The sequence below is a fragment of the Mesoplodon bidens genome (assembly GCF_964165515.1).
Source record: "Mesoplodon bidens genome assembly, chromosome: 15".
Classification (NCBI taxonomy): domain Eukaryota; kingdom Metazoa; phylum Chordata; class Mammalia; order Artiodactyla; family Ziphiidae; genus Mesoplodon; species Mesoplodon bidens.
Window position 1 is genome coordinate 48,449,912 of NC_138171.1, and position 22,500 is coordinate 48,472,411.

Genomic DNA, 22,500 nt, shown 5'->3' on the forward strand with positions numbered 1-22,500 from the left:
AGTATGGCTGTTGAGAAAAGGGTAAACCCCTGTTTGTTTTGTTTTGTCTGTTGCAGATACGAATTTGGGAGAAAATAGTAAAAGGTAAGTAGTTTTACAAATATGAGTGATATCCTCATAGACCATGGAAAGGTTCTTTGTGTCCTGACTCCAGTCTCCTTGCTGACTTTTGTCATGGCAGCAATGAAATTATGTCCTGTACTTTGTGCTTGAGGATTTAATACACACAAACCACTCAAATGGATGACTGAGCAGATACCCTGATTACAGGCACAGGAAAATATGAAGGTCATTAAGCCTGTGACTTGCAAATGGCAGAGGTCTCAATCTCAAATGGCTAGAGAATCCAGAGAAGTGGATGAGAGCATAGTACAATAGGGGGTGGTGGAGACTGTGGTAAAATAAGAGGATGCACTGCTTTTAAAGGAGATAGCCATTTTTCAGTTCTGTTGAATTATTTCCACATGGAAATGGAGGCCCAATGCTACCAGTCTTCTGATTTTTTTAAAGTGAATCTGAAAGTCTAGAAATTTACATAAAACTTCCATTTTTTAATGTTGACAATGATTTCAATTAAATGAAATTCTGTGCAAGTGAAACGAAATTCATCTACGCATCAGCCTATGGCTCTCCAGTTTGTAACCTCTGTGCCAGACTCTATTTAAAAGCAGACATGTAAACAAGAGTTTGCATATATTAACTGTTTAATCATATCAATTTTTAAACAAAAAATTTCCTCCAAGAGACAATAGTTCACAGTAACTGCAAAGCTTACTCACAATTTAAAAATACCAGTCATGCTTAGCATTCAAGGGGGATATTATAGAATAACTGTAAAAACTTTTACCAGGAACATTAGCTTCTGACTTTAAAAATTACAAATGCTGAAGCATTTTGGTATCAGACACAGTAGTTCTGATACCGTCTGTTCATTTGATGAGTTTCTGGAAGTTTGGAAAATTGTACCTCTATAATTGGATAAAGCGCTTACTCTAAACTAAACATTTTCAGATGTAGAAAACAAACTAGCAAGCTACACATACAAAGAAAAGCCCTCTAGGACAAGCTCTCCACGTGTGGAATGCCAGCATATGCACCATGAATCCTGGAAGACTAGAATAGATACATACACTTGCCCTGAAGTCTTATACTCCAGGCTTACAGTGGAGTTTGCATTCACCTACACATTAATGACAAACTCTGGGTTAGTATAGGAGAAGCCAGCAAATTCATTTTGGTCCAAGTTCATGATGAAGAGTTTATCAGTAGGCGTGAGTTCCACAGGCTGTCTGGTGAACTCTTTGTCGAAATTGGAGGCGTCTCGCTTGTCTCTCTGCCAAATGGAAAGCAAACACATTAACACAGCATAAGAAGAAGGAAACGTGACCAAGACGTGCCAGTTATTGGGAAGCTGATGACGTCTCATGGGCAGAGTCAGGAGGAGCCCTGTGCTGACAGGGTTTAGCAGCTGTATTGCAATACTATCCCCTAGCTTCCATTTCACATTGTATGTTGGCTTCAGGAGAGAAAACTTGGTGGAAATTTTCTAAGGAAAGAAATGAGACCTTGACTTTCTTTAAGGATTGCCAGAAAGTGAGGTGTCTGTGTGTGTGTGTGTGTGTGTGTGTGTTGTTTTCCTTGGCTTTGAGATGAATTGAGTTGGAAACTACCTCTGACCAGGTATGATGTCATAGAATTAGTCATGCAGTAGAGAGTCCAGGAGGAAACGATCCAAGAGCGCCCCCTGTGGCTAGGAGGCTTCTTTCTTTAAAGAGGAGCGGAGCCACACGACCACTCAGCTCCCCAGAAGGCAGAGTGGCAAAATGGGGACATCAGATCACTGCTCAATGAAAGGAACAGATCGCTATCCACCCCACATTCCCTGGTGCGATTTAGGCTTTGAAGGGATGCTCAGAAATCCACCCACAGACTAGAATCTTGGTCTTCAACAGCCAGAGTTTCTTCCAAGGATGTTTACAGCAATGTATCTAGTCAACAAACTCCTAGTCTGGAAGGGCAGCTTTAAAACATTCTATTCTAGTTAGTCTGGAATTTTCTTTTTTGGGGGGTGGGGGTGGGCATCAATCCCACTTTACTAACTGCAGTTTGGGGCAAGTTTCTCCAGGGAATGTCAGAGCGTGGGCTCATAACAAGATCTCACATCTGGATGATGTTCTCACCTCTTCAGGGTCCTTACCAGCCTATGATCTTCCCGTCCTTACCACCCACCTAGGGGCAGGTAGAGGTCCTCGCCCCTGGTGCTTTGACGTATGAGAAAACGGAGGCACCAGAAAGTAAAGTGACTTGCCCAAGACTGCACAGCGGGGCAGTGATTTTTACCCAACCACATCACACCTAATTCTGCTTCATCTCGGCCTCTCTGACTGGGGGGAAAGCTTGATGGCTGGTTTATTGCAGGACAACCACGGATAACGTATGGGTTTCACAGGTACCGGGCAGGTTACCTGGCTGAAGCCAGAGTGGTGTCAGATTGTAAAGAGGGGAGGGTCGGTGAGGATTGACTGATTTGCTAGAATTTGGTCAATGGCCATCCATGCTTTAGGTTTAACCCCTAAAGCGTACTGACTGACAAGGATTTCTCATTACTGGATTCATTTCCCTTTGCAAAATACTTCTCGCAAGAATGCCTTCTTTTTGGCTGCTCCCCTGAGACAGGTAAAATGTCCCTAAGAAGTGCCCCAATTACTCTTCTGTAATGTGTATGTGTAGGGGTGTAGGAGTGAGGGGGACATGAATAATGCACTTCAGTAAGTGTGGCCAGAGGGGAGTGGGCTGAAGATGCCAGTGGAGCTGTTTTCTGGACGGTGGACCATCTCTTACCATGCCCCACCTATTCTGCTTTGTCTTGTCCTGCCTGCTGTCAGCCTGTCTTGTGTTGTCCCAGGCACTGAATGTGTTATTTTGCGGTGTTCAGAGAAAAGCTTGAATTCCACGCCATCCTTTCCTTTAATATTGCCTGTGCACCCCTCTCTGGACCCCACAAGTCCTACTTTAGCATCTTTTTAATTGTCTTCATTGCACTTGCTGCTGTCAGGAACTGTCCTTATTATTTATTGCCTCTTTCCAGGAGGGCAAGGTCCTTGTCTGTATATTTCCAGTGCCAAGACTTGGCACATGGCAGGCCTTCCACAATTATTTGTTGAATGAATGAGTCAATGAATGAAGACTTTATGAAAGATGAGCCTCTTTGCTTTCTCCAACTTACAGTTGCCCCCAGGGCTAGAGATCATACTCTATAGCAAAACAATGGAATTTGTTCCCATTGATCCTACGGGTCTCTCACAGGGGCCCCTGTCCATTGTGAGCCCCAATATGGACAGAACTGTGTTAGGTTTCTTCGAGATCTGAGAGCTCCAGGGCTGGGTGTGGGCCCTGGGTATATCTGGGGCTAGAAGCAGGCAGCTGTCTCCTTTCAGGTCCCCCGCCGTGGCCTTCCCTGCCTGTGGGCATCCAGAAGAGGTTCCCTTCCCACCAGCCCCAATATTGAAGGCCCTTCCCCATGTGTTGTTCTGGTGATGACTCAGGCTTCCATCGTTCACATGGTCTAAATAGGACTGGCCATTATGGGCAGATCGTCATAGAAAACACCCCTGAATTTTATCCTAGCAGTTGGGAAAGAATGGGCCTCTCTGTTGGGACAATCCCTTTCTGGGTTGATAGTATCTGAAGCCACATGAGAATAGTTTCACTCCTCCAAGGAGGGTTACTGATTCCACTGGCTTCCTATTAATTCCCCAAGAAGGTCACTGCGACCATGGCCCTGTGCTTTCTTAGAAGAGAAGCAGGTTAGTGAGAAGTCCAAGAAATGAAAAGAGAGATTCTAAGATCCTGGTAGACAACTAGCCATGGCTGACCTGGACTGTTTTGGTTCCTTTGGATTATCTTTTTAGTTTCTTTTTAAAAACTTCTCCTCTAATTTAAGGTCTTTTGGAAAATATCACCCTGTCTCATCTAGAAGACCCAGGTGGTGTTAAGCCAGGGGCAGTGTCTCCCTGAGGGCCAGAAAAGGTAATGCCTGCAGGAATCTGAGTGACGCAGCCCAAAGGTGAGATTCAGGATTCGGAACCGAGCTCTGAAACCAGTTCCCTCTCTCCATACAAGCATCTCCATACAGGTATCTCTGCTCAAATCTTGGTGATTCTGCGAGCTGTTCAAGTATGGAGACTGTGCCTTTGGCCTTCTGGAAGGAAACTCACCCCAGTTACCCTCTTGCCTCTCTTTCCCCACCATTGCACTATATGATTGTCCCACAAATCTGGGTCAAGAGGGCACTGCTGCATCTCCTCCTTTAGCCTCAAATGTGATGTCCAGAGAGAAAGCAGAGCCCCATAGGCTTTGGATGACTTCTTTCTTAAAAGAAGCCTTCCCTGATTAACCCAGAGACTAGTTATCTCTAGATTACATCATGCTTTTAATTACTTGTTTAATGACTGCCTTCTTGGATTGCATCTTCATGGTTCCCCACCATGCTCCTGGCACCCAGAATAGAGCCTGGCACAGAGTCGGTGCTCAATAAATGCTGGTTGGGTGAATGAATGGAAGGTGGAATACATGGGTGGTTGCAAAAATAAATTCAAAATCCTCCTTCTTGGATACCTTTGCAAAGTATTCCCCTGGGATTATACATGTTGAAAGCTCTGTTTCTCAGTCTCCTCTGCACTTGAAATGTTGATAGAAAAGGCAACTGCAGGAATTCTGACTAATGATCCCTCTCTTTCACAGAAGGCTTCCCTGACCAACCCTCAGCTCGGTGTGTTAGGGGAACAGAGACTTCAGCTCGAGTACCTTTTTCTGCAAACTATTAAACTTTTGAAAAATAATGGTAGCAATTTGGAAAATGTAGAGTGCAGTGTGTGTTTGTGTATATATATATATATACATATATATGTATATATATATACACACACACAGAGTATATTCTTTCTATTTATCTCTATCTATCTATCTAGTTCTATCGGTCCGTCCATCCATCCTACATTGTTCTCTAAAGTTGTCTGTAATCTTTTATTGATGGGCCAATATTTCTCCATCGTTTTTAATCTTCCTGAGAGCATATCCAAGGAAAGGCCTGGTGACCCAACAGCCAGGTGAAGGACCTCAAATAACTTGTCTGTTGGTGGGCACAGCTCAGAGATGGTAGTCACAGAGCAGAAAGAGGCCTGCACCGAGAATCAGGAAACTGGGTTTGCATCCCAGCTGGCTGACATTGGGCAAGTCACTTCCTCCCTCCAGATGCTGGTTTCCCACCAATAAAATGAGGAGGTTGTGCCCCGATTTCCCTCCTTCTCTTGCCACCTGAGCTTGTCAGCCAGGACTTCATGTATGCTTCCCCTGACGTCTAGATTGCTACCACCGCGGCGGCAGCAGGGCTGGTCCCAAAGGCCGCATCAGGGAGACGAGAGCGGGCAGAAAGCAGTGAAGAGCAAGGGGCTTTGCCAAAGTGGAGATCAAATCATGGTTTGTTTAAAGATGAGAAGTCTCACTTCAAGGACATTTGTCAAGTCTTTCAAGTTCCCTTGATGGTCTCTTAGAAGCCCTGGCACTTCCAGAAATCACTGGACTTGTGACAAGAGTTGTCTTTAGGGCTGCCTGAGGACAGCAGGGGACAGGAGGCAGGGATGGGGGACCACCTGCTGTCCTCATCTGCTCAGATGGAAATGGGATTTCTTCCACTCAAGGGGTTTCCTTGGGCCTCTGGGGGCTCATAAACCTACTTGCTAGAAAGGTTGAGTGTGAGCTGGGAGGAGTAGCAATTTTGACAAGAAAATCAAGAGCCCCAGCCAGGCTCCTAGCTGGACCCTAGACTTGCCTCTTGTGGGAATGTGGGCCTTGAGCTCCGATATTGCTGGAGGTTCCCCTCGCCAGCTCACCTCACCCCATCACAGGCCCCCAGGAGTCCCTGAATGGTCCACAGTCCCAGCCTCTCTGACCGGCTCAACACTGGGGCCAAGATTAAGTTCTGGGTTTAGTTCTTTTCTGTCGTGAAGCCTCAGGAGGCCCCATTTTGTAGTTTGGGTCCATGTTTTTCAAAGAGAGCCATTTTCCTTGAAATAGTATGTCTTCTTTCTTGCTTTTTTTTTTTTTTTATTGTATCTCGATGCTAGAAGAAAAGTGGCACATAACAGACATCCAGATACGAACATTTCCACAAACATCTTGCAAAACAACATCAAAGTGAGGAACACAACTGTCTATGCTTTCAAGAAATGGTCTTTCTCAGAGCACTTAATTAGCTTTCTGAAGCCAATAACAAACCTAGACAAATCCCATCCACGCAGGCACGGGTCTGCCAGGCTCCAGAGCAGTCTTCTTGGTAAATCAAAGCAGGTCATTGTGGTTAATAACATTTGGACACGTATTTCAAAGCATGTGTAACAAGAGTAATTTTTTTTTTTTTTTGGCATTTGAACAACAACAGAAATAAAACCCCAAAGCAAATAAACTTTGAAATGTAATGTAAAACCATGGCCCTTCAGGACCTTGCTAAAGTGACCATGTCTTTTCAGGGAGTGGGTCCAAATGCCCTTTTCAAGTAGTTTGGGGATGAAGGTGATTGGGGACACAGGGAATCAGAGCTTACAGCGTCGAGGTAGCACCCAAGCTGGTTGCCTTATGACTCCTTGAGGTGCCCTTAGATTGAAACTGTCTCAAAGCACAGTCTTAGAATTTTAAAAGGGCTTAGATAATCTTCGGAACTTTGAGTTTTAAAAAACAACAAATAAAATTTTATGTTTAGCGTGTTCTTTTCAAAGCTCCCAGTGCCTCCAAACCAGGCAGAACGGAGGAAACTCCCTCTAAGTCAAAGCAACCACCTACTTGGATACAAGCCAAGCTCCTAGTCCAGAAGTGGAAGAATACTGCTAGCATCCGATTATCCACTCATTTGGCAGGAAAAATCTAGATTGGATGGTTGGGATTGGAAAATGTGTGAAAATGGCAGCGCAGGAAAAAAGGAAAGAAAGCTGGCATGTTCTGTCCCTACTGGATCTACTTCGCTGACATGCTGGGGAAAATAAGTGCTAAAAGGACTTTGATAATGTGCTAATTATGCAGCCACATTTTCAACATGCCATCTGCATAATCCCATCTCACAGAGATGCTCCAAACTACCTGAGGACATTTGGGTCCTGAAACATGGTCACTCTAGTTTCATCAGCAAATAAAACATGGATGCAACTTTGCAATAAAAAAAAAAAAATGTCACCACAATAGCCGTTGAGCTTGAATGACAGAAATGAAGGACGGAAATCTACACATCTACTTAGCTCTTGACTTCAGGTTTTAAAAATTCAGAGTTAACAAAGGAAAATCCTTCGAATTCTGATTGGTCAATATTCCTGATGACTTCCTGGTCAGGAGGTGTTAGGACTGGTGGATGGCGGGTGAAAAACCGGTCGAAGTTTTCAGCATTTCGCCCACACTATGAGAGGGGAAGAGAAGAATTTGTGGTGGGTGGAAAAAAAAAAAAACAACCAAAACAAAACAGAACAAAATAAAACTGGGTGAGGTCTTCTCCAAACCCTTCCCTTTCACTACCTCAGAGAGGTTGTTTTGATGATCAGAAATGAAAGCAACATAAAATGCAAAATTTTCACGACCGTTGATTGGCACATGACGCTGGGCTCCCGACCTTCAGTTCCTGTAGCTCGTGAGCTGCCTCTGGTATCCTTCTGGGCAGTCAGGAGCTGGATGGCAAAGGCATGGGATGGTGGGGCTGGTGGCATGTGGCATGTTCTCCCGACCCCACCCCAAGGAGTCAGCCAAGCTCATTTTAAAGGAGATGTGATTAAGGTGCCTGAGATATTTCTTGGGCACAAGATGCAAAGTAATGACACATTTATACATCACCTTGGAGATCCCAATACTAAGCAGCAGGTCCCTCAAAGCACTGTCCTCTGGCTCTCAGTCATCTCTGGAGATGTCTCCAGTCAATGGAGAAAGAGCTCAAGACCTGGGTTTGGTGCCTGCAATGGCTGGGCAACCACCAGGCGTGATAAGTCACCGACCCTTAATTACAAGGTGCCAGGAGGTAAACTCAGCCATTCTCCCTCCAGGTGGGAACAAGGGGTGTGGGATGAAACCCAACCCAGTGCTTTGGTGAGGCAATCCAGCTCTAGAGGGAAAACCATCGCCATTTCTCACTCATCCTGCTGTCCTTCTCTATGAAAAGGTCCTGGTCTGAGGCAGAGTGATAACATGTGTGTGTACGTACATGTATACACTCATGCGTGAGTGCACACACATGCCCGCGCCAGTTCTCATCTAACGAGAAGAGATGAGTCAGTAAATCTGGCCTTCTTTGTTCTTCACCAGCAAACCCGTTTACATGAAACCTCTAAGTGTTTCAGCATCTACAGGAGGCAACCACAGCCTAATAGCATAGTAGCAGCAGTAGTAATAATAATAATTATGACAGTTAATATTTATTATGCATCTGCTATGTTCTGGGCACCCTGGAATGCTCTTTCCTTGTATTATCTTATTTCATCCTCCCAATGATCCTATGAAGTGGGTATTACTGTCATCCCTATTGTACAGATGAGGAGACTGAGGCCAAGGAGGTGATGTCATTTGTTCAGGGTCCCGCTGCTAATGAACAGGAGAGCTGCCACATGAGCCAGGTCTGTCTGATGTCAGAGCCAAGCTCCCGGCGCCATGTGGCAAGAATGGTTGTTGGCTGGTGACTGACCGCATGGAGTGGGGTAGGGGTGGGGGGCAGGGGGGAGAAGCCAAGGATGGGGATCACGAGGTCTCTGGTTTGAATGACAGAGAATATGCTTATATCAATCACCAAGAGAAAGAATGCGGGAGAATTCAGAAAGATGACTATTTCCATTTTGGACATGATGACTTTGAGGGGCCACTGAGATTCTCGGAGATGATCTGGGGGAGTCAGAAGTATGGGTTCTGGAGCTCAGGAGAGAGGTCTTGAAAAAGTTTTTTTAAAGGACAGACTATGGAGGGTAGAAAAAAAGATAATAACAATAGTAATTAAAACCACTGTGCACTTTTTAGACAACTGACATTTGCTAAGCGTGTTGCATACATTAGCTTTTTAATTCACATAGCCACCCTGTGAGGTAGGTATTTGATTGTCATTTGCCAAAGGGATTATTGCCCCTAACACTTAAAGCGGTAAGAAGAGAATCAGGAGAGAGCTGAAGCAGACAAGCTGAGGATGGAGAGGAATCCAAGGAGAGGGCACTGTTACAGCTGAAATATCTCCAAGAGGTCAAGCAGGAAAGTTATTGAAAATGGGCCATGGCATTTGGTAATTGGGAGGAGACTGATGAGAAAATGCAGGGCTGCTGCTGAACTTCAGTCCTTGGAAGAGGGAAGATAAGCTGAAAAGCCAAGCAGTACAAGCTCCTCTTTCAAGCTTATGATCAAGGGAAGCAGAGGTATTGGATATGTGTGCAGGAGACCGAGTTCGCAGAGAGCCTCGGCTCCTGCCCGCTTCCTATTGGGAGAGAAGGAAGCCCACGCACCTGCAGACATGGGTTTGAATCCCGCCATCACTGACCGCTAGTTGTACAACTCCAGTCAAGTCCCTTCAAGTCTCCGTTTCCTCTTTTGTGCCCTGGGGACAATTCTGACTTATATTTAAGCAGCATCATTGGGGCTGTGTCTAAAATAGACCGATGGGTGGACAAGGGGAAAAGGTGGAAAAAGTGAGACCAGTCAGGAGGCTGTTGCATAATCCAGGCAAGAGATGATGGTGGCCTGGAGGAAGATGACAGTGGGGGAGATGGGAAGATGCATTTGATTGGGAGGGGGTCTACTTTGAATTTAAATTTGACATGATTTGCTGATGGATCGGACATGGGGTATGAGAGGACTTGTGGTCTGAGTTACTTGGTGAGTGGGGGACACGAGGGGTAAAGCGTGTTTGTTGGAAGACATCGAGCACTTGGTTTCATTCATGATAAATTGGAGAGTCCAGTGGAGGTGTCAAGGGTCAAGGAGGGAGTCCCCTCGCTGCGGTGTGGGGACTGAAAAGGAACCAGCGCTAGACTGATGGCAGAGGCAGCGGGGAGGGTAGAAGATGGTTGCGATCGATCATCCAGAGGAGAGAGATGGTGGATGGGGCTGTGGAAAAGAGGGTGGAGCAGCAGGGATGGAGCTGGAAAAAACAAAGAGGTATTTGTGGCAGGGATGGAGGAGTGGGATGGCATGTTACGAGGCAGCCCGGCGGGTGTTTCTGGGTGTTGGGACCTCAGCCAGCCAGTGCAGGAAGCCTGTTAGCTGAGACACAGAGAGTCTTCAGGGGCCATTTTTCTTTAAAAAACCATCCATTTCCTATCCACACCAGAAGGCTGTTGCTCTGCCGGGGCCTCCCCAGAGGCTGTGATGGGAGACAGAGAAACAGCTTCTGGAAGCTCCGCAGCCTCCTCTCCCATCACTCCCCGCCCCTGCCTGGAGAACAATGAAATCTTTAAGTGAGATAGCAGAGAGGAGATGCAGGAACAGGGGTTAACCAAGGGGGCACAATACAGCGGGAGTGTGATTTCCTTGCTAATAAGCAGCTTACGAGGCTGGCAGATCACAGCCTCCCTAAGTGTTTCCGTGTTTTTCAAATGGAGCTGTCACTGCCCATTAGCTTCAGGAGCGCTCCCTAAATGGAGACGTCAGCCCTTGGGAGGCACGGCCCTGATCAGCTCTGCGCCTGCTGTGTCCTTGGAGAACAGGCAGCTCAGCGGCTGGGATCTAATTGCAAACGCAGCGTGGACCACACCTGCTTCTCTGGCTGTCTTGGGTGGATGCTTCAGCCTCACTCAGTGGCGAGAAGAAAACCCAACCCCCTTGTCATCACTGGGGCTCCTGGAACAGGAATGGGGGCCAAAGCCAACTAGGTTATTTAAAATCACATGGAACCTCTTCCCGGGTTGGAGAGGGGAGTGAGGATCGTGACTTGTTCCCTTGTGCCTCCGAATTTAAGAGCCAAGACCGTTTGAAAAGCTTATCCGTGAGCCTTTACATGTGAGCTCTTCTTTTCTTTTTCTTCTCTTCTTTCTAATTTCTGTTTCATTGTGTTAATAACACCTCCAAGTCTAGCTGTCTAATGTGGAGTTGGCTCGGTCACAGCGACCACAGGGATCTTTCAGAGACGCCAACCTGGATATGTCACTTCCCTGCTCTAGTCTGCGATGGCACCCCACTGCCCAAAGCCACAGTCCTCAGCATGGCTTACAGGCTGTTTAGGACTCAGCCCTGGTCACCTGGTCAACAGCCTCTTCGCTGCCCACGGTCCCGCAGCCCAACTCCTCCCACCACACACACCCACCAGCTGTCCTGACGTCCTCCCAGTTCCTAGACCCCTCATGCACTCTCACCTCCGAGCCTTAGCACAGGCTGTCTCTTCTGCTGGGAACACGTGCCTCCCACCCTGTTCCCCATCATTGTCTACGCGTCCTCCTCTGTCTCCAGACACTTCCTCCAGGAGCTTTTCCTGGACTCCTGCTCTATCTATACCCCTGGGTTTATCCCATCAAGGTATAGGATGTTCATCAAAGGATTGTTAGAGGGAAAAAAAAAATTTAAATCAACTCTCGGCCAATAGGGAAAAGAGTTAAATAAATAATGATCCATCTATTTTATGTATCGCCATGCAAAATGCTTTTAAAAATTAAAATAAGATGTAGAAGAATATTAAATAACAGTTATATATAATTAATGTCAGTGTGTACGATATGTTCCCATTCTATAAATTATAGACATAAATGTATATGTACTATCTGCAGGCATATTATATATGTGCTTCTAGAGATTGGGAGAGTTACAGATTGTTTGATTTTTCTATCTTTTATGCTTATTGTGTTTTTGAAAATTTAAATAATAGTCAAGTAGTATTATTTTTGTGTACAATAAGGACAAAAACTACAAAAGCTATTTTAAATGAGGGAGCTATTACAGTGGAGGAAAGGGGGGAAATAGAAATAAAGGGAATGGGAATATTTAGCCAAATTGCCAAAATCTGCCTGGCGCTCTTTAATGTACTTCATCTTAGTTAAAAACTCTAAGATCTCCCTAATGGCTGCCCTAGTGTGTATTTGGGGATGATGACAAAGGCTAATATTTAGGTTATCTAAATGGGCATCTTCTGTCCATCGGTGTGCTGGGCACCAAAAATATGATGACACATAAGACAGACCTTGTCCTTGCCATCATTGAGCTTACAGTCTAGCAGAGGAGACAGATGCACACACAGGCCATGGCATGGTGCCACGTGACAAGAGCTGCCCTTGAGTACAAAGGTGAGGAACGTGAGAAGGGCCAGGAGACTTTCCGAGGAGATGACATCTAAGCTGAGTGGGACCAGAAAGAAAGACACTGCTTCTTTGGAGGAGGGAAAGGAAGAGCCCAGGGAAGAAATGGAGGTGAAAAGAGGTCAGGGACAGAGCAAGATGCTAGAGAAGAGGATAAAGGTCCACCCCAGACTTCTCACTGCTTCATCAAGTTTGATAACATGAGGCCAATGGCACAGGGGAGATTCCTGCCCAGCCTCCATCAAGACACCAGGGACTAGGACACAGTGAGCCGAGACTAGGTCACAATGAAAAGATACCCAAGCGATATGGTCCGACTAAAAGACAAGGGAGTCTCTCTCTCTCTCTCTCTCTCTCTCTAATGTGCAAATTCAGTGAAATTCGGGATCCTTTTTATGCCTAGGGTTCTCTGCAGCAGGAGAATGCAGGAGGGACCCACCCAGGGAGAAGCAGCCAGCCATGCCAGGCACACGCATTTGATCATTTTTAAAAGTTGTCTGTGGACCAAGGTGTTTCTCTGGAGCAGAGTCAGACAATACTCCGCATGGCCTGGACTTTGGCAAAGAAGGAAAGATTCAAGCCTCCTTTCCTGATAAGGAAGGTCCCTTACAATCAGGAATATTTGATCTCTGTGTCTATTAAGGAGGAAGCTGGCAAGAGAGGGCGTCTTTTGTGCTTGACAGCAAGCTTCATTTTAAAAAAGATTTTCATTTAAAAACAACACGCAATGTTTTGTTTTCTTCCAGATCTCAGGTTAAATGCTACCTCCTCAGAGAAGGTGAGGTGATCCTCTGGATCACCTCCAAGTAAAGCAGATTCACCCTTTCTCCTCTTGTTATTCTCTCTCAGAGCAATCTGTTCATTTCTTCCACAGGAAATAAAATACGTGAATATCTCAAGCTACAATTACATGTTTATTTCTTTGCATATCTGTATGGTCTATATTCCCATCTAGACTGTAAGCTCTATGAGAGCTGAAGCCACATCTGATTTGCCCACCCCTGAATTTCCAGGTCCCAGTACAGAGTAGGCACTCAATGTTGTCAAAGGGATGAATAGTAGCATATATTAAGTGCTTATTATTAGCCAAATACTGTATAAGTGCTTTACAAGCATGATCTCATTTAATCCAACAGTTCTATGGAGTCTGCTCTACAATGAGGAACAGATTTAGAGCTTAAGTAACTGACTAGGATTTGATCCAAGATCTGACAACTGATCCGTTTATGCAGAAACAAATAACTTGTTCACAAGCACCAAGAAAAAGAAACAACAAAACCCTTTGTAATTCCACCACCCCAGTACCTTTATTATGTTAACATTTTGGTCTGTGTCCTGGACGGCTGGATGAATTGACGGATGGATGTTTTTTACTTTAAAAAATGTAGATTCATCACTTTATTCTTTAGCCTGCTTTAAAAAAAAACTACATGAAATATATTCTAAACTTTTTCCCATGTCAACAAAGTATCATATTGTTCTTATCTATTCTTCACCATTCATCCTAAACCTATGTTGCTGGCTTCAAATTAACTGCCCTCAAATAGTAATTAATCCTTTTACTTGCTTATGTTTTTATAGCTTTGATTCTCACAAGTTTGTAAGATAGGCAGGAAAAGGATTATCTCCACTTAACAGAAAATGTGAAAAGTTAACACTTGGTCAGGGTCATACAAGGTAAAGGAGGAGAACCACGATTCAGAGCCTGCTTTGCTTGATTCCAAGGACCACGGGGCAACAGCGACATCTCACTGCCTAACAGACTGTATCCGATCATGTGGCATGGACTTAAAAGCTGACCTGGGGGGCTTCCCTGGTGGCGCAGTGGTTGGGAGTCCACCTGCCGATGCAGGGGACACGGGTTCGTGCCCCAGTCCGGGAGGATCCCACATGCCGTGGAGCGGCTGGGCCCATGAGCCATGGCTGCTGAGCCTGCACGCGCAGCAGAAGAGGCCACAGCAGTGAGAGGCCCGCGTACCACACACACACAAAAAAAAGCTGACCTGGGTACCAATCTCAGCACCATCAATCCCCAGCCCTATAATTTGTAAGCAGTTTAGCTAAATTCCCTAAGCCAGGTTTTCTGTTATGTCAAATGGATCTATCTTGCAGGATGCGGTGAGGTTGATTTGACAAAATGCCCATAAAATCTCTCACATGGTAGCTGGTAGCTGCTGTTGAGTGCTGACTTACCCAGTCCTGTCCAATGAGCTAATCTGATGCGTGTGGCTGTACCCTGGCAACTGAGGGATCCTACAGGCCCTGCCACACCGCAGCCTATCCTAGCGAGGTAGAAGGTAGATGGGCCCCTGGGCTGGACAGCTGGAGTTTGTCCAGCAGAGTAAACTGGAGCTCTGTTTTCCCTAGACATTCCAAGGACAAAGCTGGTGGCAGGGGCTGAGCTCTGCCAGGGTAAAGAGATAAGACAACCACATCTATCACCTCCCCGGCTGCCCAACTGCACATACACAGGAAGGCTGCTCGGGGGTCAAAAAAGGAGAGGACGCCACCCCGTAATAGGTGCTGTCAAACCTCCCTCAGGCCTCTGCGCTGGAATCCATCTTGGCAAAGAACACGTGCACACATATTGGGGAGGGCCCTAGGACAGGTCAGGTGTGGAAAACAAGTGAGATAATTGGCCAAAGGTAAGCAAAGGCCCGGAAGAACTGCCCTATATAAATGATTTAACCACCTCTTCACTGCACTTCTCCTCATTAGGGAGGACACCCACACCCTTTCTCTCAGGGTGTGTATTTCTGCCTTGCTTCTGTCTTAAATAAACAAGCTGTTTTTTGTGTGCTCTCCCACATGTTATGCTGTCTCTCTGATAATAAACTTTGTACCTGTTCTTACAGTGTTTGCCTCTTTGAGAAATTCATTTTTCAAACAGGGCAAGAGCCATGGCAACTTTGCTTCTAGCCTCTAGCCCCTGGTGGACTAGCAGCTAGGATTTCTGGTTTTCATCCACGCTACCCAGGTCTGATGCCTGGGCAGGGAACTAAGATTTCTCTTCTGGACTGCTCACCGCTGTCTCTCTGAGATCACGAGGATATTATCATTCACAAGTTACAGGCGCTTAAAACACGAAATCCTTCCCACCAAGTCTGGCAGGATATGTGCGAAGCCACAAGGTGAAGCCAGGCCCTGGGGCTCCTGGTTAGAGAAAGTGAGGAAAACGTGGGCCCAGGCACAAAAGGGACACCTCCCCTCTCCTGTCCAAGCCTCACTTCCTTGGAAAGACATTTCGAGCAATTTCACACACCACCTCTGAGCTGCTGTTTTTCATACCCTAATTGGAGGGCATTTTGCGATTGCTTTTAAGAAACTGCACTTGTAAATAAACAAAAAATACACTTTTGTTCTTTCCCTCTCTGGGTCATGGGCATGTCTTGATCCTCCAAGTTCAATTGTCATCAGAAGTCTTCATGCAGTATCTCTGCCGGGAGTGGTTATGGAGACAGGAGGAAAATCAGTCAACTCAGTGCCATAAGAACAAGGGAGATGAGGGGCCTGAAAAGGAGGGAGAGACTCTGAGCTTATCCTACAGATATACTCGCACATATAGGAAACTAGGAAGCTACTGAAAGAATGAAGTAGATTTAGACGTGCTGATAAAACCCTGAGAAAACCATAATTCAAAAAGAGTCATGTACCAAACTGTTCATTGCAGCTCTATTTACAATAGCCAGGACATGGAAGCAACCTAAGTGTCCATCATCGGATGAATGGATAAAGAAGATGTGGCACATATATACAATGGAATATTACTCAGCCATAAAAAGAAACGAAATTGAGATATTTGTAGTGAGGTGGATGGACCTAGAGTCTGTCATACAGAGTGAAGTAAGTCAGAAAGAGAAAAACAAATACCGTATGCTAACACATATATATGGAATCTAAGAAAAAAAAAAAGGTCATGAAGAACCTAGGGGTAAGATGGGAATAAAGACACAGACCTACTAGAGAATGGACTTGAGGATATGGGGAGGGGGAGGGGTAAGCTGGGACAAAGTGAGAGAGTGGCATGGACATATATACACTACCAAATGTGAAATAGATAGCTAGTGGGAAGCAGCTGCATAGCACAGGGAGATCAGCTCCGTGGTTTGTGACCACCTAGAGGGGTGGGATAGGGAGGATGGGAAGGAGGGAGACGCAAGAGGGAAGAGATATGGGAACATATGTATATGTATAACTGATTCACTTTGTTATAAAGCAGAAAGCAACACACCATTGTAAAGCAATTACACTCCAATAAAGATGTTAAAAAAAAACAATGATATCACTTAGGCGGAATCTAAAAACAGTGATACAAATGAGCTTATTTACACAACAGAAACAGACTCACAGACTTAGAGAAGGAACTTATGGCTACCAGCAGGGCGGGGGGCAGGGAGGGATCGTTAGGGAGTTTGGGATAGACATGTACACACTGCTATATTTAAAATGGATAACCAAACGAGGACCTACTGTAGAGCACAGGGAACTCTGCTCAATGTTATGTAACAACCTAAGTGGGAGAAGAATTTGAAAAAGAATAGATATGTGTATGTATAACTGAATCACTTTGCTGTACACCTGAAACTAACACAGCATTGTTAATCAACTATGCTCCAATCTCAAAGTTAAAAAGAAATAAAAGACAACCTCCAAGATGGAAGGGAGGCGTAGAGCCCGGCCTGGGAATTGAACACGAGCACTAACGTCCTTGTGTGTGACGTGGAGGACTTCTGTGCTTGCACACAGCATCTCCAGACGGTCACCCAAGGAAGCCGGTCGCAGTGGGTGGCTCTGGGAAGGAGAGCCAAGGAGCCTAGTTAGGGGTCTCTGGGGAGGTACTTAATTTCACTGCATAGCTTTTGATGCTGCTGGAAGTTTTTACTTTTTCAGATTTTTTCTTAAGGAAGGAAGATCCAAGTGCCCAATTTGATGAGGTCAAGAAAGATAAGTCCACGAGAGGAGACAATTTTGAGGTCATTGCTGACTCAAGGAGAGACATTTCAATAGAGTGGTGGTGGCAGAAGCCAGATTGCACTGAACTGTAGAAAGAATGGAAGGTAATCAAGTGGAGAGAGCAAGAACTCCTTCCAAAGTTTGTTTGTATGAGAAGATAGGGCAGTAGCCCTAGTGGTAGGATGGAGGGATCCAGGTTTGAGGCAAGGGATTTTTAAGATGAGAGACTTAGCATGTTTCTGTGTCGAGGAGAATGAATCAGAATTGAGTCAGAGTGGATATCTGCTGGGCTTGCAGGCACAGTGGCTTTATTTTTCTTGGAGGACCCACTCCTTCCCCTCTGCAAGGTGTCCACTTTAGATCGGGGCAGACCCAGTCACTTGGCAGGTGACCCGGGCCTGGCCAATCAGAACATTCCATCCCCCCCACCCCCAGGCCCAGTGATTGCTTTAGAGATGACCATATGCCCAATATCTTCCGAGAAGATTGAGTTCCAGGCTGCTGGGAAGTTTAGGAAAAGGAAGCTCTTTTTTTCGGCAGAAATTGCGAAAATAATGGGACGTAGTAAGTCTGGAGTAGCTATGTGCCCAAGAAAGCCTTCAGGGAATGAAGAATGAAATCAACAGACAGGAAAGCAATCCCAGGGAGACAGAGAAGTGGATGGCTTTTGATACTGTTGAGACCCTGGATCCAGCCACAGCTAAATACTTGAAAAAAATTTAGTCATCACGTCAGTTTGAATTGGGTTCCTATTTGTAACCATAGGAGCTTTGATTAATATATAGAGAAGCTGTAGGCACAGACTGGCCAGAGCAGATGTGCAAAGGACATGGGAGAACAGGGGTTCAGAGCAGAAGGGGAAAGTCTTCACGGGGGTTGGGGGAGGCACCTGTTTGCTGACACACAGAGGGAAAGAGGTCAAAGAGGTCAAGATGACTCTACAGGAGCAGGAAAGCCACCCACCCATGGGCACCCATGGGCCTCAATTTCCCCCTGACTTAGGAGATGGGGCTATCAGTTGAGACCAAGGGGACTGGAACTTTAGTAGGGGGGCCTTCAGAAAACAGAAGGTTTGGGGACTTGCCCAGGGAACTCAGAGAGGGATTGACGGGGCAGGCTTAGGAGGCCGACTGAGATTGGAGAGCCTGCGATTGTGGAGGCTCATCTTTACTCAGCTGCTGAATAGCAAGTCTGGTGTTTTTTTTGTTTTTGTTTTGTTTTGTTTTGTTTTTTGGCCAGGCCACATGGTTTGTGGGACCTTAGTCCCCTGACCAGGGATTAAACTTGAGCCACAGCAGTGAAAATGCCGAGCCCTAACCACTGGACAGATAGGGAAGTCCCAAGGCTGGTGTTTGAATCCTGGCTCTGTTGACTCTCTGTCCACATTCCTTCTGCTTGACCCAGTCTCCCTGGATCCATGTGTTCATCTCCTGAAGTTCTCCCAACTTTTGGTCAACAGCTTTCTGGGGCACGGTGACAAGAATTACAACCTGGGCAGTGTTGACGGCAGAATCTAAGGAGCTAAACTTCATGGACATTCATTCAACGGAGCCCATCCCCCAGGAAAGTACTTAAACGCAGGACTGGACCAAGAGCAGTTCAAATCCCACATCTGTGCAGCTGACTTTGGGAGATGAGAGAAGAAACATCATGGAGGCAAGACTATGGGCTTCGGAAGTAAAGAAATAGGACTTCACATTAAATTGGCTGTGTGACCACGGGCAAGTTTCTTAACCTCTCTGAGCCTGTTTCCTTACCTGTACGGGGGAGGTAATAATACCATCTATTTCCTGGGGTTGTTGTGCAGATGTCATGAGATCTATAAATTACAGTGCTCTGCTTTCTAGTGAAATTGAATAATTTCATAGAACATGCCTGACCCATTTTATTGTTACTGTTGTAAATAGTGTTATTAATAAAGTCCTTCATGCATTAAATGGAGGGCGAGTTTTCTTGTCCCGGTTCTGTCATATTCCCTGTGTAAGTCACTTGGGGAAATCTCTGGGCCTCTGCTTCCTCATCTATAGAATGGAGGGGTTGAATTCCACTTCTAAGGTATCTTTCAATTCTTGACCTCTGTCACATTTCAGTGGTTATGGCCAGACATATCCTAACAGATTCATGCTCTCTCTCAGCATGTGACCTTCCCGCCTACCATTTCAATCAAACCGTTGGCCCCCCTGCCAAGGGACAGCTCAAAGTCACGCACCTGGCAAATGATTTAGGAACCTCACTTGGCCCAGGAACCTGTCAATTTGAACCATCTTTCAAAGGGAGCCTGGCTGAATCCACAGTTTAAGGAGGCTCTCCATGGATGGATGGAAAGGGAGATAAACAGATACACAAACTCCAGGTTACATGTCCTAAACAACCCTTGGCTATTTGTTAGTCAGTGTATGGATGTAGCCTCATTTTTTTTTTTTTTTTTTTTTTTTTCCTGTACGCGGGCCTCTCACTGTTGTGGCCTCTCCCGTTGCGGAGCACAGGCTCCGGACGCGCAGGCTCAGCAGCCGTGGCTCACGGGCCTAGCCGTTCCGCGGCATGTGGGATCTTCCCGGACTGGGGCACGAACCCGTGTCCCCTGCATCAGCAGGCGGACTCTCAACCACTGCGCCACCAGGGAAGCCCTAGCCTAATATTTTGATTATGATCTCTGCAAACTCCACACTCTGGATAACCACTAGAACAAACAAAACTGGGTGGGAAAATGTCTACTTCTTAACGAGCCTGCCTTGAGTGCCTCATTTCAGATGCTGCCATGCCCTGCTTCCAGGGGTTATTCAATGTCTGCTGTCTTTGCCAGCCTCGAAATCAAAGCCTTAAGGAACAAGTGAGATTTGCATCTTTTAAAAATCCTGCTAGTGAATTGTAAAAGGTGTGAATATGCTACATGTTTGTTGCAATATTTTAAAATAAATTTTAATTCATTTGAACTGTAAGAATACTTAGTCTTTTTCTATTGTGTAACAGACACCATTAGATGGTGTTATCATGGTCCTCTCCCATCAGTGCTATTACAAACCTTATTAAAAGGGGCTCCAGGTACTTCTAAAAATCTTTCCAAGATACTGAGCAGATAAAATCCATGGTTCAAGTCCTGGCTTGGCCACCTCCAAGCTGCTGGACCTTGAGCAAATGTCCTAACCTTTCCAAGTTTCATGCCCTCATCTGCAACACAGTGACAATGACACTTACCTCATAGGGTTGTGAGAATTAAATGAGGTAATGCCTGGAAGGCACTTAAAACAGTGCCTGGCACAGACAAGACCTCAATATTTTTTCCAATGTATTTGAACAGTACAGGTTTTATGAGAATTATTTTAAATCCCAGTATTCAAAAAAATATCCTCTTGAGCATTTGGTACTTTGGGGGAGCTAGATTCTATTCTTAAATAAATCATATTAAGTAAAAGTTAGCTCCCTTTCTTAAGCCTTGAATTTTGAGTTTTAATAGCAAACATACAAAGGTTATGCTTTGTGGCTTCAATTCAGAAATGTCAGCACATCAAACACACGTTCAGACACACACACAGAGACACTTACTCATACAGTGTAAAGGGCAATTGGGTTTGGAGGAGAATGCCACATGAACAGAATTGCAGCCCATTAAAGCAGTACTTGAAGCTTCTGACCTCAGCTACATAAACAATGTTTTCAGATGACAGAATTACCAAGAAACCAAGTCCTGTGAGCAGTTCGGCATTTAGACACCCAGAGGATGCGAGTAAAGGTATGTGATCCAGTAACCTATGCAGTATTTTGGAAAGGATATTAAATGAAAGGCTGAATAAAGTAGAATGGGGAGAAGGGGCTCTGTTTTTTTAGTTTGCAAGATTCCAAGACTTTCCAGATGTGCAGATGCCTCAAAATTCTACGGGACTTTATGTAAAGTGATGAGAACAGAGAATAGGTAACCAGAGCAGAAATGATTGGCATCAGCCTATCATATGGGTGGGGCTGGAGCCTGTGAGCCTGACACCAAGGCTGGAAGGGAAGGAAGGAGGGGTGAGCACGCTGATCATGTCTAGACAGTGTCAGATGGCCGCCCTCGATGAAAGGATGTAGGGAAAGAGATGTTTCTTAATGACTAGACCGCCCTTGATGAAAGGATGTAGGGAAAGAGATGTTTCTTAATGACTATGACCCGTCCAACTGTACTCAACCCCTGCCCAGAGTGAAATGACGATCAGATGATCATGTCTTAGGACAAGAACAGAGCCACGCTTGCTAGTGGGCAGGTCTCTGTACACACACCCTAGCACTGCAGGCTCCGTGGACTGTAATGAAACAGGGCACCCTTGTCGCCTTGTTACTTTTCTCTCACTCTTCAATTTGCTGCATCTGTGCTGCCCGTTGGGTGAGTTGATCCAAGGGCTGCCTCCATGGGGCAACTGGAGCCTTGAGCCCAAGGTCTGTGTCCCTACCTCATTTTCAGGGCGAGCCCTGCGTTAGGTGTCATGGACACCACTGGACTTCACCGAGGCAATTCATAATGATATACGAACACCACTGAAATCTCAATCAGGCGTTTTGATTTAAACACCTTATGCTAGCCTACCGTGCACTGTGACATTATAGCACCACATACCACAAATTCTCCTGTAAGACAAGCTCACCCACGGTGTGGCCTCAACACACCCTCCACGACAGCACAGCCACATTCCAAGCTGATCACCAGACAGCACCTCCCATCTGGATTAGCGCAAGAGTCTCATAACCCATCTCCTGATTTCACCCCTTCCCCCATAACAGTCAGATCAAGATACTTCTCTGCCCACCTTAGCTGCAGTAAAAGCCGCAGATCCTCAATGGCCTGTACCATCTGCCCCTCCCGTTGCCTCTCTGATCTCATCTCCTTTTACTCTCTCCCTTGCTGGCTCAGCTCAGCCACCTGGACTCTCTGCTCTTCCCTGAACGTGCCAGGCCAGCTCCTGCCCCAGGGCCTTTGCACCTATTTCTACCACCCAAACCACTCTCTCCCCCAGATATACACATGGCTCCCTCCTTCCCTCACCTTCTTCCTATCTTTGCTGAAATGTCACTTTCTCAGTGAAGCTTTCCAACGACCCTATTTAAAACTGATGTCTCTGTGACCCTGCTCTCCCAATCCCCATCCTTCCATAATGCTTATCAACTTCTGACATAGTCACGGATTTCTATGTTCATTATTTGCCCACTCCCTCTAGAATATACAGAGATTTTAATTTTTATTGCTGTGTCTCCAGGGCCTAGAACAGCACCTAACATCAATAAACACCTG

The 22,500-nt window shown here is 45.7% G+C and overlaps 1 protein-coding gene across 2 annotated transcripts in view; it reads right to left on the reverse strand.

Moving 5' to 3' along the window:
* Positions 1-741: 741 nt before the first annotated feature.
* The window catches only part of PRKCB (protein kinase C beta), a gene marked incomplete at its 5' end in the record, with an annotated part of 314,098 nt that continues 292,339 nt past the window's right edge, over positions 742-22,500 (reverse strand). Inside the window, one exon of one of the 2 annotated variants that reach the window (XM_081257427.1) lies at positions 742-1,333. In XM_081257427.1, coding sequence (XP_081113553.1) covers positions 1,181-1,333 — 153 coding nt within the window. In that variant the 3' untranslated portion in view covers positions 742-1,180. Of the gene's footprint in view, positions 1,334-5,824; positions 7,442-22,500 lie in introns of those variants that run through there. The other variant, XM_081257426.1, reaches the window with a different exon arrangement.